The sequence below is a fragment of the Podarcis cretensis genome (assembly GCF_951804945.1).
Source record: "Podarcis cretensis genome assembly, chromosome: 9".
Classification (NCBI taxonomy): Eukaryota; Metazoa; Chordata; class Lepidosauria; order Squamata; family Lacertidae; genus Podarcis; species Podarcis cretensis.
The window spans coordinates 56,386,546-56,400,758 of NC_137178.1; the positions used below are offsets into that span (position 1 = coordinate 56,386,546).

Below are 14,213 nucleotides of genomic sequence, written 5' to 3' on the forward strand. Positions count from 1 at the left end.
GATAAATAGGTACCGCTCCGGCGGGAAGGTAAACGGCATTTCCGTGCACTGTTCTGGTTCGCCAGAAGCGGCTTAGTCATGCTGGCCACATGACCCGGAACCTGTATGTCAGCTCCCTCAGCGAATAAAGCGAGATGAGCGCCACAACCCCAGAGTTGTCCACGACTGGACCTAATGGTCAGGGGTCCCTTTACCTTTAAGAGAGATGACCCCCCCTTGTTGCTTCTTCCACCTTCTGGGAAATGACATTGTCATCAAGATAGTGATGATCATCTTCCAGAGCAACTACTCTATACCAAACTTAAAAATGGGAAGCGTAATGCTGGTGGTCAACAAAAGAGGTTTAAAGACTGTCTTGAGGCAAATCTTTAAAAATGTAGTATAAACACCGACAACTGGGAAACACTGGCCTGCGAGCACTCCAGTTGGAGAACAGCCTTTACCAAAGGCTTTGAAGACACTCGAACTCGGGACACAAGGGAGAAACGTGCTAAGAGGAAGGCATGCCTGGCAAACCCTCACTATGATCAACTCCCACCCGGAAACCTATGTCCCCACTGTAAAAGGATGTGTGGATCCAGAATTGGCCTCCACAGTTATTTACAGACTCATTTTTAAAACTGTGTTTATGGCAGACAATCTTACTCGGCTACGAGTGATTGCCAAAAAGAAGAGAGAGGCATTTGTTGGACTTTGCATTCTTGGCAGAGTTTGGATTCCAGCAGATATCAGGGTAGCTGAAGTCTCCCATGACTGCTATATATCTCTCTCCTTTTTTGAACCTTTGATAATCTGCTTTAGGAAGGCATTATCCAATTCCTCTTGGAAGTCTATAGCAGACATCCATATTAAGGTCACTGTTGTGTCCCTCTCAAACAATTTTTTTACCGTTATACTCTCAATCTACCTTCCATGCTCCAAGGCATCCTCAAACACAAATTCTTTATAAAATTCTATACCGAGCATTCAGTGAAAATGCACCTTTCACACATGGTTGCTTGCAGTTCAATAGTAAAGTTCTCATGTTTATGCACAGGTGTCTTTGAGGGCAATATAAAAATGTAGGGAGAAGAAGCATAATTCAGTTACAATGCTGAGGTGGTCATCAGAAGTAAGACCAGCTGAGGGCCAAACTACACATGATGCATGAAATGGCAGCCCAAAGGCTATAAAGGTAAAGGGACCCCTGACTGTTAGGTCCAGTCGTGGCCGACCCTGGGGTTGCAGCACTCATCTTGCTTTATTGGCTGAGGGAGCCGGCATACAGCTTCTGGGTCATGTGGCCAGCATGACTAAGCCACTTCTGATGAACCAGAGCAGTGCACAGAAATGCTGTTTACCTTCCCGCCAGAGCAGTACCTATTTATCTACTTGCACTTTGCCGTGCTTTCGAACTGCTAGGTTGGCAGGAGCAGGGACTGAGCAATGGGAGCTCACCCCGTCGCGGGGATTCGAACCGCCAACCTTCTGATTGGGAAGTCCTAGGCTCTGTGGTTTAACCCACAGCGCCACCCGCATCCCTTTGGCTTGAAAAGGCACTTTAGGAGATCATTGATTTGTCAGGTGAGGAAAGGATTGGCACCCCCTCCCCACTAATGCTTCCCCACTCTCAGCAACTTCCTCCTGGAGCAGATTTTCAAAATAAAATGGGTCATCATGTTGATGTTTCATTAGTTTTGTCTATTTGAACATGAGTGCAATGGTACTTACTCCTTACTCAGATTGTTCTATTTGTGTAACATAGAAAGCGGATGAGAGATCATTTTAAACGCAAGGCACATTCTACCTAGTAAATACTCCATGTAGCAGAGAAAATGCAAAACTGATTTAAATATCATTTGTGAAAATGGCTTAAGTGTGCTGTTAATAGCCTCCCTGGAGTAGTGGGGGAGTTAGAAAAGAGAAAGCAATTCTGCTAATGAGCAAGGAGATGAATTAAAGATATTATTTAAAATCAATAGTGTTTACAGATGCTCTTTCCTCTCAGGTCGTCAGCTGAGGGTAGCTTGCCAGTCTAGCACTTTTTGAGCAGCACCCCCCCCCAAATGGGGCTAATCCCTCTGAAAAACAGGAGATAGGTTGTGTTGAAGCCAACAGGCAAAATATAGAGCTTAGAGCAGGGGTCAGCAAGGCTTACTGGGCATGGCCTGAATCACTCCCACGGAGATCCTCCGTGGGCCAGACCAGGGTAGCACAACACCAGAAATCATGTCTGCGCATGTCCGTGGTGCCAGAAATCACTTCTGCACATGCCCAAATGCCAAAAATCGCTTCTGCGCAGGGGCAATTTTTGGCATCTGGGCATGCGCAGAAGCGATTTCCTTCTTTTCAGATGCGGAAGAGAGTCCCCGCACTGCGCTGTGCCAGTTTAGCGCAGCACATGGGGACTCGTTGAGTGGACGGCTTGGTTCGGGAGCGGCTTATGGGCCAGTTAAGTGACCCTCATGGGCCGCTTTCAGCCCATGGGCCTTAGGTTGCTGACCTTTGGCTTAGAGCCATGGTTCTCAACATGAAGCACACGCCCCACACGGGGGCAATTTGATTTTTAAGGGGGCAATTTGGAAGCTTGTTTAGACCAAGTTAATTGCCTTTTAGGCTTCCTCCACATGAATAGGAGTTCACTTTTTGAATAATTAGAATTATATGTCATGGGGGGGTCAGGATTTTAGAGATGCTTAGGTGGGGCATGGCAAAAAAAGGGCTGGGAACCACTGGCTTAGAGAGAAATGAAGCAGGTGGAAGTCATTAAGACTACACAGAATTGAATGATTTCAGAAATATTTGTAGAAGGGATTAGCTTTTGGAAAGGGAGAACAAAATGTTTCATAAATGAAATGTTTTGCAAGATTTGAAGAGCATTGGAACAAAACTCTAGCATGGAAAGGGTTACATGAGAAAAACCAGCTTTCCAGAATTACTATAACCCGGATGGTGGATGTTTTTCCCCCTGGTGTCCTGAAAGTGAAGATCTGGATTTAGTGCTGAAGCCCTTTCTGAACTGGCAGGTGGTTTCGGAGCCAGAACTGTCTGGCTTCCCTTCATTTCTGAAGCGATGCACGTAGACTTGTGGCAAAAGTTAAGTGTTCGGGAACAGCAGCGGCACTGCAGATGAGGGCGGGCGAGGAGATGTAGCTCCTGCTCCTGTCTCTTCTTTCGCCAGTGGTAATATCCTTAATGGAAGATCATCTCAATCAATACCTCCAGGCAGCTGTTAACTGACTGGGATAATGGAATCAAAATGAGTTAGTGCAAATGGGGCTTCCTCGCTGCTCTGGTATTAAAGATGCCTCTGCCCTGTGAGAGTCAGGGGGCTGCTGAGACCCACAGAAGACAATCTCTCTTCACATCAGTAAACTATGTCAGAGAAGAGGAGCCTCTTTTGCTGGGCAGGACTCTGAATGGGGCCGCTGGTCTTCTGGCCAACAAGCTGGGAGCTGTGGCCTGATTGCCGTTTGACACTGAACTCAGGTCCTAACTCCTGGAGGGACTCCAGAAGGAAGAAGGAGAAGAGGTGTGGAAACAAGACATCTGCCTCGGTCGCTCGTGATCAAAGCCAAGGCAATGTCATCGTTGGTGAAAGAGGACCTCAACAAGAAGCTGTTCAAATCCCTTGGGCAAAGGTTGTATGAGTTCATTGAAGTTGAGTGTTCAGGCAAGGATCGCTTCTACCTCTGCGCTTCAGGTAAATAGGAAAGGGCCTAACAAGGTCCAGGCTACAGCTATCCAACCTGGTGTAGGGACTAAGAGTGTGAGTTGGGAGCCAGAAATTTCTGATTCAAAGCTCTCCTTAGTCATGAACTAATGTGGCGCCTTGTAGAGAAACCACAGTTCTCTCAGCCTCAGTCTATCTGCAGCAGAAAGGTAACATAACGGACGTTTCTGATATAATGTGTGTGAGATGCTTTGAAAAAAATCCAACACAAATGTTAAATATTCATATTTGACAGGGGATCTCCTGGCTGCAATTTCATGCCATTTCCAATAAATCTGATGTATTCTGATTAATGGTATTTATTTCCAAGTAAGGCAGCAGTCTTAAGCACATCTGCTTGGAATTAGGAAATCAATGAAATTTTCTTCAAAGCAAATGTGACGGGGATTGGACTTTGAATGTGTTTAGAGTTAAGAGGCTAGTGCCTCCCACAAGTCCAAGAAAAAGAATAGTAATCTAGTTTTACAGTAAATTCTAATGCATGGTTATTTGGAATTCAATTGTACAGTACTTATTTTAATGGGGCCTACTCCTAAATAGGGGGTTTTAGCTGATAGCTTGAGTTTGTTTGTAAATGCTTATTTACATCTCACTGTGTCAGCTGTAGGCAGACTGCATTTAATATTGTGCCAGCGAAATGGCATCTTCCTTTTCAATCTGCAGTACTAAGCCTATTTCCGATTAGATGTAATTCTTACTGCATTCATTTTCAAGCCAATGTGCTCAGGATTGACTTATCTTAATTGTTTGTTGCCATCTCCCTGCATGCTTCAAGTTGGCCCAACTCTTCAAGTTGGCCCAAGTCTGCTCTTCTGAACAGGAAATGTCAAAAATAAATAAATCCATGGGGCCTGCCCAATCCTTTGTATGTATTTAAAATAGCTCTTAGGTTTCAGTCAATGTATTCAGGATCATGGTTCAAAGTGACAGATCTAGCTGTACTCAGAAATAAACCGCACTGGAATTAATAGGATTAACTTCAAAGTAAGTATGCTGAGGATTACCTGTGGATATTCATAGCACTTTTATATATTAAAAAGTATATTAAGAGTTGGGCTTTTAAACATACACACACGCATGTTGTATCATACAAATCACACAAAGTGCATCAATTACAAAGTGCATATGCATACATCATTCTTCATACACTTGTCAGAAGTCTGAGTCAATGTGTGAGGTAAACCACAACAAAAACACTTCATTTCCAGGTCTTCATTGGGCATATGGCATCTTCCATCATTCAGCACCCTGGACAGCTCCACTGAAACTAAGCAAAACTTGGAAGTCCCAAGTGTGCAAAGGGAGGCACTTGCATATGTATCCTAGGCTTTGCAGATACTGTACTCCAAGCAAGATACCGTGATCCTGGCCTTGAGCCAGTTGGTTAGAGGAGGCAGCAATCTGGGGTGTGTGTGAAAGAAAAATGGAGCTGTTTGCTTCCTTCCCACTGCTTGGTAAAGCGAAGGGAGGATGAGCAACCTGAGCAGTATGGAGGTGAAGAGAAAATGGTATGGATCTGGGGTGGAGAGCATCTTTCTCAGGATATCAAACATGGCAGTGATAGGGCACTGTGTTTTCCCATATGGGCTTATTCTTGCAAGCACCTACTTCCTAAGCCTTTCCCCCACAAACTTTAGAGAAGTTTTTTTTATGTTTGATGTTTTATTGTGCTTTTAATTCTGTTGGGAGCCACCCAGAGTGGCTGAGGAAACCCAGCCAGATGGGCGGGGTATAAATAATAAAATTATTATTAATAATATTAATATAAAGGTAAAGGTAAAGGTACCCCTGCCCGTACGGGCCAGTCTTGACAGACTCTGGGGTTGTGCGCCCATCTCACTTAAGAGGCCAGGGGCCAGCGCTGTCCGGAGACACTTCCGGGTCACGTGGCCAGCGTGACATCGCTGCTCTGGCGAGCCAGAGCCGCACACGGAATCGCCGTTTACCTTCCCGCTGGTAAGCGGTCCCTATTTATCTACTTGCACCCGGAGGTGCTTTCGAACTGCTAGGTTGGCAGGCGCTGGGACCGAGCAGCGGGAGCGCACCCCGCCGCAGGGATTCGAACCGCCGACCTTTCGATCGGCAAGTCCTAGGCGCTGAGGCTTTAACCCACAGCGCCACCTGCGTCCCAATATTAATATAGTAGCATGTAAAGAGGTGAAATTGCTGGCTCTGAAGCAGCCACCAGATTTAGGTAAATTAGTGGATGCAACATGAATGCAACATCAGTGTGAGAGAATCTAAGAGTGGACAAATGCACAAAACACTGGAGGCAGTGTGAACTTTACCATCACAATCTTATATTAATATATCAATAACATTGTACACCCACTAGTCAGCCTGTACAGGATGTTTCGGTGCCATTGAAGTGTTTGTATATTGAAGTGGCAATCTTAGTCACATTTACTTGTAAGTTCCATTTGGAACTTACTTCCAAATAAGGATGCTTATTGCACAAAATAAAATATGCTTGCTAAATGTATCCAAACCTAACAAATTTCAGACACTGCTGGGTCCTAATCATTAATTGAAATCATATAGTGTTTCTAAAAATAACAGAGAATTAATTTTCAGATAAGTGCAGAAATGTATCATGTGTGCAAACTTCTTCTTTTTTGTCTTGCAGTAACAAAAGGTGAAGAAGTACAAATAACTATGGTGAAACACTTTAGGATAGGCCTCGATGAAAATTATGAAATATCTGAAAAATGGTTTCTTGACGATTTGGAGATGATTGATGGGAAAGAAGCTGATACTGTAAGGACTGCGTTTTATTATAAGGCATCATTGTACTGCAGTTTGTGATGTAATCTTTGGAATGAAACGCTAACGCAAGAAGTTATTATGTTAAAATTGCATCATGAGATTTCAGGCGGAATATTTTGTAGCATATCCATACTATGATTGCTCCACATAAAGCTTGCTTGCCAAAATCACTAAGCAGTCTCTTTCAGTTCTATGAACCTTATCCAATTAGCAGCAGCAACAAAAAGAACCCTTTGAGTTTAAGGGCTTTCCATATTCTCTCAAGCTCCAAAATGTGGGGAAATTACAGTCTTATTTAAGCAGTATTGATATAGTACGTTATCTTATGGTCAATTTCAGCACGGCCACTATCTTGGAGCTCAAATTACTATGGAAATTCATTCATGCAACATGTTAAACCAAACTTTTTGTTAATTGAATACAAACATTTTGAATGAAGAAGGAAGAACTATCCTCAGTAATAGGAAATTAAACAACATCTAGAAAGGCAGGAATTCACATGCAACTTACATTATTACTTTTAATTGGCTAATTTATTGAGCAAAATGAAGTTAGAAATAAAAGTTGGAAATTTATTTTCTCACCAGGGTTTCCACCCCTTGTCTCTCAAATCTGCTCCCTGCCTCCTTTCACCTCTAAGTTCTAAACCTCTTGGCCTAACTGAACTTTAAATACTTTAAGGGAGAGGTTTTCAAGCTTTTTGAGTCCATGGCTGCCTTGACCAACTACAGTCTTTCTGCAACACCCCTGAGGGGCTCAGGAACCCAGTTATGTCACCCCTTGCCTGCAGAGCTGGCAGCCTCTCATTCTCATTCTTTTTCAAATACGCACCCTTGTGGAGTGTTCCCTCAGCCTCCTCTCCTCTTCCCTCTCTTTGGGAGTCGTCTGAGCAGCCGCAGCTGCTGCCCCTGGTCTCTGAGCTGTCTTCCTGCCCCCAAGAGAGGTTGCTTCTCACAGCACCCCAAAACCAGCCCCAGAGGCACAATTTGCCTGGGGAGCTTGTAGCTAGGGCTGCTGCAACAAACAGCTGCATAACCCTTTGGGAGGCAGAGGTGTGAGAGGGCATCAGAGGAAGGAGGGAAGAGGGACAAAGGCCAGTGCTGCCTGCGGCACCCCTGACCATCATTCAAGGCACCCCAGGGTGCCACAGCACACTGGTTGTAAGCCACTGCTTTAAGACTTAGGCCTGATTTGTCAAAGAGAGAGAAAGAGAGACTGAGACTCTCGCTCTCATCTGATTCTATTTCAATGACATACACCAGGGGTCAGCAAACTTTTTCAGCAGGGGGCCGGTCCACTGTCCCTCAGACCTTGTGGGGGGCCGGACTATTTTTTTTGGGGGGGGAATGAATGAATTCTTATGCCCCACAAATAATCCAGAGATGCATTTTAAATAAAAGCACACATTCTATTCATGTAAAAACATCAGGCAGGCCCCACAAATAACCCAGAGATGCATTTTAAATAAAAGGACACATTCTACTCATGTAAAAACACGCTGTTTCCCGGACCGTCCGTGGGCCGGATTTAGAAGGCGATTGGGCCAGATCCGGCCCCCGGGCCTTAGTTTGCCTACCCATGACATAAACCATTTCAAAATTTCAGAAATATTAATTTTTAATAGCAACAAACATATCTGAAGCAAATTATAACTATTCAAATATTTCTATTTCATCAAAATTTCTGCTAACTGGTGGAAGGATTTTCCCCCTGACCTCACAACAGCAACAAAAAGAACTGGCACAAGTTGTACAAATTAGAACCACTCAAGAGTTTGGGAAATATTTCCAAAATCTATCTTGGATCAATAAATGTTTTTTTTAATCCACAATAACATGCCCAAGCTACAAGGCAACTGAGTGCAGTGCAATAAGGATTTAGACACTATCGTACAAGTAATAATTGTTCTCTTTTTATTTATTTCTTTTCAGGATAATCCGTGGTTTGATATGCATTTCAAGAAAGTCTATAGTTGGGAAGCTTATAGCTGTGCATCTAAATATGCCTTTGCGCGGACATTAAATAAATTGAACGAGATGTACCTCCAGAAGGACTTGAAGATAGTCAACTTTGATTTTACCTACATAAATGATGGTTCACTCTGGTCATCTAACAATGGGGATGACTGCTTAGTACTTATGAGAATCTGCTTCTATGCATCCAACCTTTTGTGTCTGTCTCTGTGCCCTCTGCCTGTCTGACTATTATCACTCTCTCCGAATTTGGATACAATTTCAAAATAAGGTTTTTAAATAGTTCAATTCCATACTGTCAGGGTTTCGATTTTTCATAAATGGTTACAATTTTTTATATAAATTGTTCACCTCAAAGATAGAGTCTTGACAATATAAGTATGTGCTTAAATATCTATTTCCAACCATTTATTTCACCAAAATTGAAACACATATTCAGGCTGCGTTCCTGTAATCACGTACCCCATTGGACTCCATGGTGTTTCCTCTGAATAGACATGTATAAGATTGCAATATAGCTACAGCTACACAAAACTGTATGTTAGTTTTATACCAGTCTAACTGGCCTGGCTTCTCCCAAAGAAACCTGGGAACTGTAGTCTGGCATGTGTTGGTGCTTTAGGAGGCAAGGAGTTGTCTTCCATCCCTTTGTTACTGTGCATGCAATAAACTGCAGTAGGCAGGTGCGGCAAAAACAAGTCGTGTTATGCATTTTTATAAGATGGTTTTCCATTTCTGCCACCTCTGATCTTTAGTAGCCTTAGAACACAAAGCAAACAAATATGCACATTCCTACAATAAAGGTAAAGGGACCCCTGACCGTTAGGTCCAGTTGCGGACAACTCTGGGGTTGCGGCACTCATCTCGCTTTAGTGGCCAAGGGAGCTGGCGTACAGCTTCTGGGTCATGTGGCCAACATGACTAAGCCGCTTCTGGCAAACCGGAGCAGTGCACGGACCCGCCGTTTACCTTCCCACTGGAGCGGCACCTATTTATCTACTTGCACTTTGACGTGCTTTCGAACTGCTAGGTTGGCAGGAGCAGGGACCGAGCAATGGGAGCTCACCCCAATATACAAACACTTCAATGGCACCGAAACATCCTGTACAGGCTGACTAGTGGATGTACAATGGGAGCTGCACAGCATGTGCTGGGAATCATGCAGTTCCATGTGGATTGCATCTAGTTATGAGCAGTGGGTATAAGTCTGCATTTATATAATGATTATACATGTTTAGAGCACATAGCTTCCCCAAAGCATCATGGGAACTGTAGTTTGAGAAGGGTACTGGGAATTGCATGTCTGTTAAGGAAAACTACAGTTTCCAGTATTCTTTGGAGGGAAGCCATGCACTTTAAATGTGTCTTGAATGTGCTTTAAACAATGTGGGATGATACTGAGCTACATAGACTTGATAGATGGAAGCTTACCGTACTTTATTTTAAAAGCAAAACAAAACTTACTTTCAAGTTTTACATGTGAAAACAGCCTGCAGCAGATACATATTGCTATCAATTTTATACTTAACATGCATATTGAAGCACTGGCGGCTGCAGGTGGAAGATCCTTTAGTAACACTCTAATGAAACAACAAAAATCAAACTGTAAATACTCCCTGCCATTCTTTCTTAAGAAATGAACAAATAATTGATACTTTCAACAGACTTGTTTGGTATCCTCAGAACTGATATGTAACTACATATTTGTTACGTTCAACTATTTTTGCTCTTGCTTGGCTCGTCTTTATATGTGTAACAGGATTCAAATGAAAATACAGTGTATATTTAAAATACCACTGCTATGAATGTGGACATCATATATGCATTGCTGCACACTCTGTTGTGAAAGTGAGCTGATTTAAACCTTTATGATACCTCATTCACATTCTCGGGGCACAATAGCTCAGGAATTCTGAAGTCATTACAACTATGTAATTTTTAAAGCATTATCTTTTTAATTGGTTTGATTCAGGATCAACAAACATGAATGGCCTGTACTTTAAAATACACCCCCCCCCCAAATTATGGGCCAGCTTACACTTGCTTCTGACCACTTCAACAGAGCTTTGGTCTGCAGAGGCGCCACTTGCATCAACTGGAATGTCCTTGTGATGCATAGTTCTTGTAGCACCCCTTTACAACCCTGATTTTAGAGGAACCATTTCACACAAATGGCACCTTTGCATTAGCGCAAACCAGCCACTCCTCAGGGAGAAGGGATTTGTCTATTACATTTCTATCCCACCTTCTCTCCAGGGAATTTAAGGCATGGCACATGGTTTGCAACCCCCATTTCATCTTCACAACCCTGTGATAGGATGACCGGTTCAAAGTCACCAGTGGGGTATTTGAACCTGGATTTTTTCAGCTGTGGTCTGATGCTCTAACCACTGCACTGCAGGGATTATCTGACTCAGTGGCAGATCTGGGGTTTGACTTGCGTGAAACGCTGAGGTCATCACACATTTCCAAGATGCTCACATCAGGGCTGCCAGAAAATCTAAACTGGCCCTAAATTTAGTGCCGAGACAAAACGAGGGGGAAAGAAAAGACAGAAGTAAGGGTTCGTTTCCAGTACTTCAATTATAAAGTAAGAATCACACACACAGTTTGTGGGAAATTGTTGAAGTGGCATTGTTAAGAAAGGACATTACTACACTCGCCTTCTTCCCAAAGCTGGGAAGGCACTAACTAGATATTGTGATGGAGGTGAGAGGACTCTAGGGCCTTGTCAGAGCCCCCAAACCTCTTTCCCAAAGCCCAGCACCTTGCTTACCAGCTTTGGAAAAGCAGTGTGAAGGCTGGGGGAACATCAAACGTTGCCGAGGGCCACCCAAAACAGCCTCGAGGGCCGCATGCAGCCCTCCAGTCACACGTTGGACCACCCTGCTGTAGATCAAGCATATTTGCAGAATTGTGTGGGTGCACAGAAGGATTTCCTAGTTTGGTTTGACTGCACAGCTGGTTTCAAATGTGAAGGGTCTGATGTTTCAGTGACTGAAACTGTGTGCTTGGTTCTGTACGCCCGTAATACCTACCCAACCTGCTACATTTGTAAATAAACAGATTATTACAAAAGATGCAGTAAGTCTCCAGTGTTCTCTCCACCGAAGGAAACTGATCCTGCAACGAATACTCTTGCATGACTACTGTCCTGGCTGGAGGGTGGCATATTTTTGAAAGCTGATTGCTTGCTGGAGGTCGCCAGGGATCAGTTAATAAGCTGCTTGATTTTCTGAAGAGCTAAGTCAGTGAAACAAGACAGAACATAGCTGAAGTGCAAATGGCGGAAAACATGGAATAAATCTGACGGAATGCAGAGCACAGTCGACCTTGTCTAGGGCAGCATTGGAGGGACCAACATCCTATTATCATTTTCCTTCGCCACCATCACTGAGAAGCCTTTAACCGCCTGCCCTCAGGAGGAGCGGATGGGGACCGAGGTACACAGCTGCTCTGAGCTAAACAGCAGGCAATGCATTTACTCCAACAAATATCCGGAGTCCTTTCTCCTTCCCACATTGCTTATATGCCATGGGCTTTCGCCACGCCCCTTTGCCCGCGGTGGGAGGAGCGAAGGAAAGAGAACGCTGAATAGCCCCGCCCTCTTTCCCCAATCAACGCCCAACTCCACCCTATTTTGGTCCTGCGCCTCCTGTTTGCATCTTTCCCTCCCACCGAGATAGAAAATTATAGAATGACACATGCAATCATGTGCATGGAGAGTTTCCGGGTCTTGCATTGGAAGCTATGTCAAAATCCTCTCTCTCTCTCTCTCTCTCTCTCTCTCTCTCTCTCTCTCACACACACACACACACACACACACACACACACACACACACCATGACAGCTGTCTGTTAAAATCTCCACCATAGAATTGTAGCGTTGGAAGGGACCCTGAAAACCAACCCCCTGCAGTGCAGGTGGTATGTAGTTGTCCTGTACAGAAATCGAGCCTGCAATCTTGCCATGATCTAACTGAGTTATCTACGTAAATTGGGGGTGAGGGTGAGAATTTAGCCTTTTGTTCTAAGTGCGATTGGGATCCCCAAACAATCCCGGGCAAATGCCTTTTTTATTTTATTTTCGCTTTCAAGTATAGAATATATTCAGTCAGTTAGTTTCTTCTTGTGTGTACACTTGTTATATATCCCCCCCTCCAAAGTACATAATTATATATGCACCAAACATGGTGAGACGTAAATAAAAGAGAGAAAGAGAAACAGAACCCGTGTAGAAGGGAAAATAAAGGGGGGAGAGGGAAAAACCAAAACTGTATACTTTACAAAGTTGCTACTGTACTTCACGAGATCTCAACCTATTACAGTATTTGTAGGAATGGATTCCAAATATCATTGAATTTGCCCTTTTTCTAAGCCTGCTTTCATTCGAAGTTATCATCAGCGCCCAAGTTCTGAAACCCTGAAAGGAGCAAGAAAAGGAAATACAGCTGCTCAGAATGCCCCCCCCGTGTCACTCTTCATTTTCTACATCTATGGTTACCACACTCCCCACTGATCTCTGCGGCGGCAGAGGACGCTCCTCCGTCACGTGTTACGGTCCTTACTCCGTGTACTTCCGGTTCTTTTCGGTGACAGGAGTGGGAAAGGCGAGTGGGGAGGGAGGGAGGGAGGCGGCAGCAGCAGCAGCAGCGTTTCCTCGGAGCCTGGCAGCGGCCGGCGGCTTTAGAGGAGCAGCTTCGGGAAAGGGCTTTTCTCCCCAGCCCAGGCTGCGGGGTAAGAGGGGTCTCTCTGCATGGCGGTGCATATAGGGTGGTCGTGGGGGCTCCAAGGGCAGGTCCCCCCCCCTCCCCCCCGGTGCTTCTCGTCGTGGCCCCTTCGCCTCACGCCCTTTACTCACCGCCCCCCATAGGCCTGCTGTCCAAGCGCTCCTCTTCTTCGGAAGGGGGTCCCGAATCTTGGCTTCCCTCTCCAGGCGGCCCCATCCTAGTGCGACCGCCTTTGTTTTGGCAAAATACAGGGTGGGGGGGCGACGTTTGTATGTTTGTTTGTTTATTTGTTTGTGCTGAAGTGGCTTCAAAGCAATCCTTTTTGTAAAAAAAATAAAATTATTTATTTGGTTTTTCAAATTAAAATTTCACAGAGATAAACATTAATTGTTAAAAACAAGATTCCAAGGACATAGTCTATCACTTAGGTAGGAACGCGGGTGGCGCTGTGGGTTGAATCACAGAGCCTAGAACTTGCCGATCAGAAGGTTGGCGGTTCGAATCCAGGGTGAGCTCCCGTTGCTCGGTCCCTGCTCCTGCCAACCTAGCAGTTCAAAAGCACACCAGTGCGAGTAGATAAATAGGTACCACTCCGGCGGGAAGGTAAACGGCGTTTCCATGCGCTGCTCTGGTTCGACAGAAGCGGCTTAGTCATGCGGGCCACATGACCCGGAAGCTGTACGCCGGCTCCCTCGGCCAATAAAGCGAGATGAGCGTCGCAACCCCAGAGTCGGCCGCAACTAGACCTAATGGTCAGCGGTCCCTTTACCTTTACCTAGACCATGGGTAGGCAAACTAAGGCCCGGGGGCCAGATCCGGCCCAATCGCCTTCTAAATCTGGCCCGTGGACAGTTCGGAAACCAGAGTTGAATGTGTCCTTTTATTTAAAATGCATCTCTGGGTTATTTGTGAGGCCTGCCTGGTGTTTTTACATGAGTAGAATGTGCCCTTTTATTTAAAACGCATCTCTGGGTTATTTGTGAGGTATAGGAATTTGTTCATTCCCCCCCCCCAAAAAAAAAATATAGTCCAG

At 44.6% G+C, this 14,213-nt stretch overlaps 2 protein-coding genes across 7 annotated transcripts in view; both read left to right on the forward strand.

Annotated features, from left to right (window-relative positions):
• The window catches only part of EXOC1L (exocyst complex component 1 like), a gene marked incomplete at its 5' end in the record, with an annotated part of 112,863 nt that extends 103,644 nt beyond the window's left edge, over positions 1 to 9,219 (forward strand). The window contains 3 exons of the mRNA XM_079990081.1: positions 3,562 to 3,682; positions 6,339 to 6,469; positions 8,410 to 9,219. Coding sequence (XP_079846207.1) covers positions 3,562 to 3,682; positions 6,339 to 6,469; positions 8,410 to 8,679 — 522 coding nt within the window. The 3' untranslated portion in view covers positions 8,680 to 9,219. Of the gene's footprint in view, positions 3,683 to 6,338; positions 6,470 to 8,409 lie in introns of the transcript that reaches the window.
• A 3,808-nt stretch (positions 9,220 to 13,027) lies between these two features.
• Positions 13,028 to 14,213, forward strand: part of EXOC1 (exocyst complex component 1) — a 35,514-nt gene continuing 34,328 nt past the window's right edge. For all 6 annotated transcript variants that reach the window (XM_079990003.1, XM_079990005.1, XM_079990006.1 and 3 more), the window contains exon 1: positions 13,028 to 13,187. The gene's annotated coding sequence lies outside the window, so the exon portion shown is untranslated. The remainder of the gene's footprint in view (positions 13,188 to 14,213) is intronic.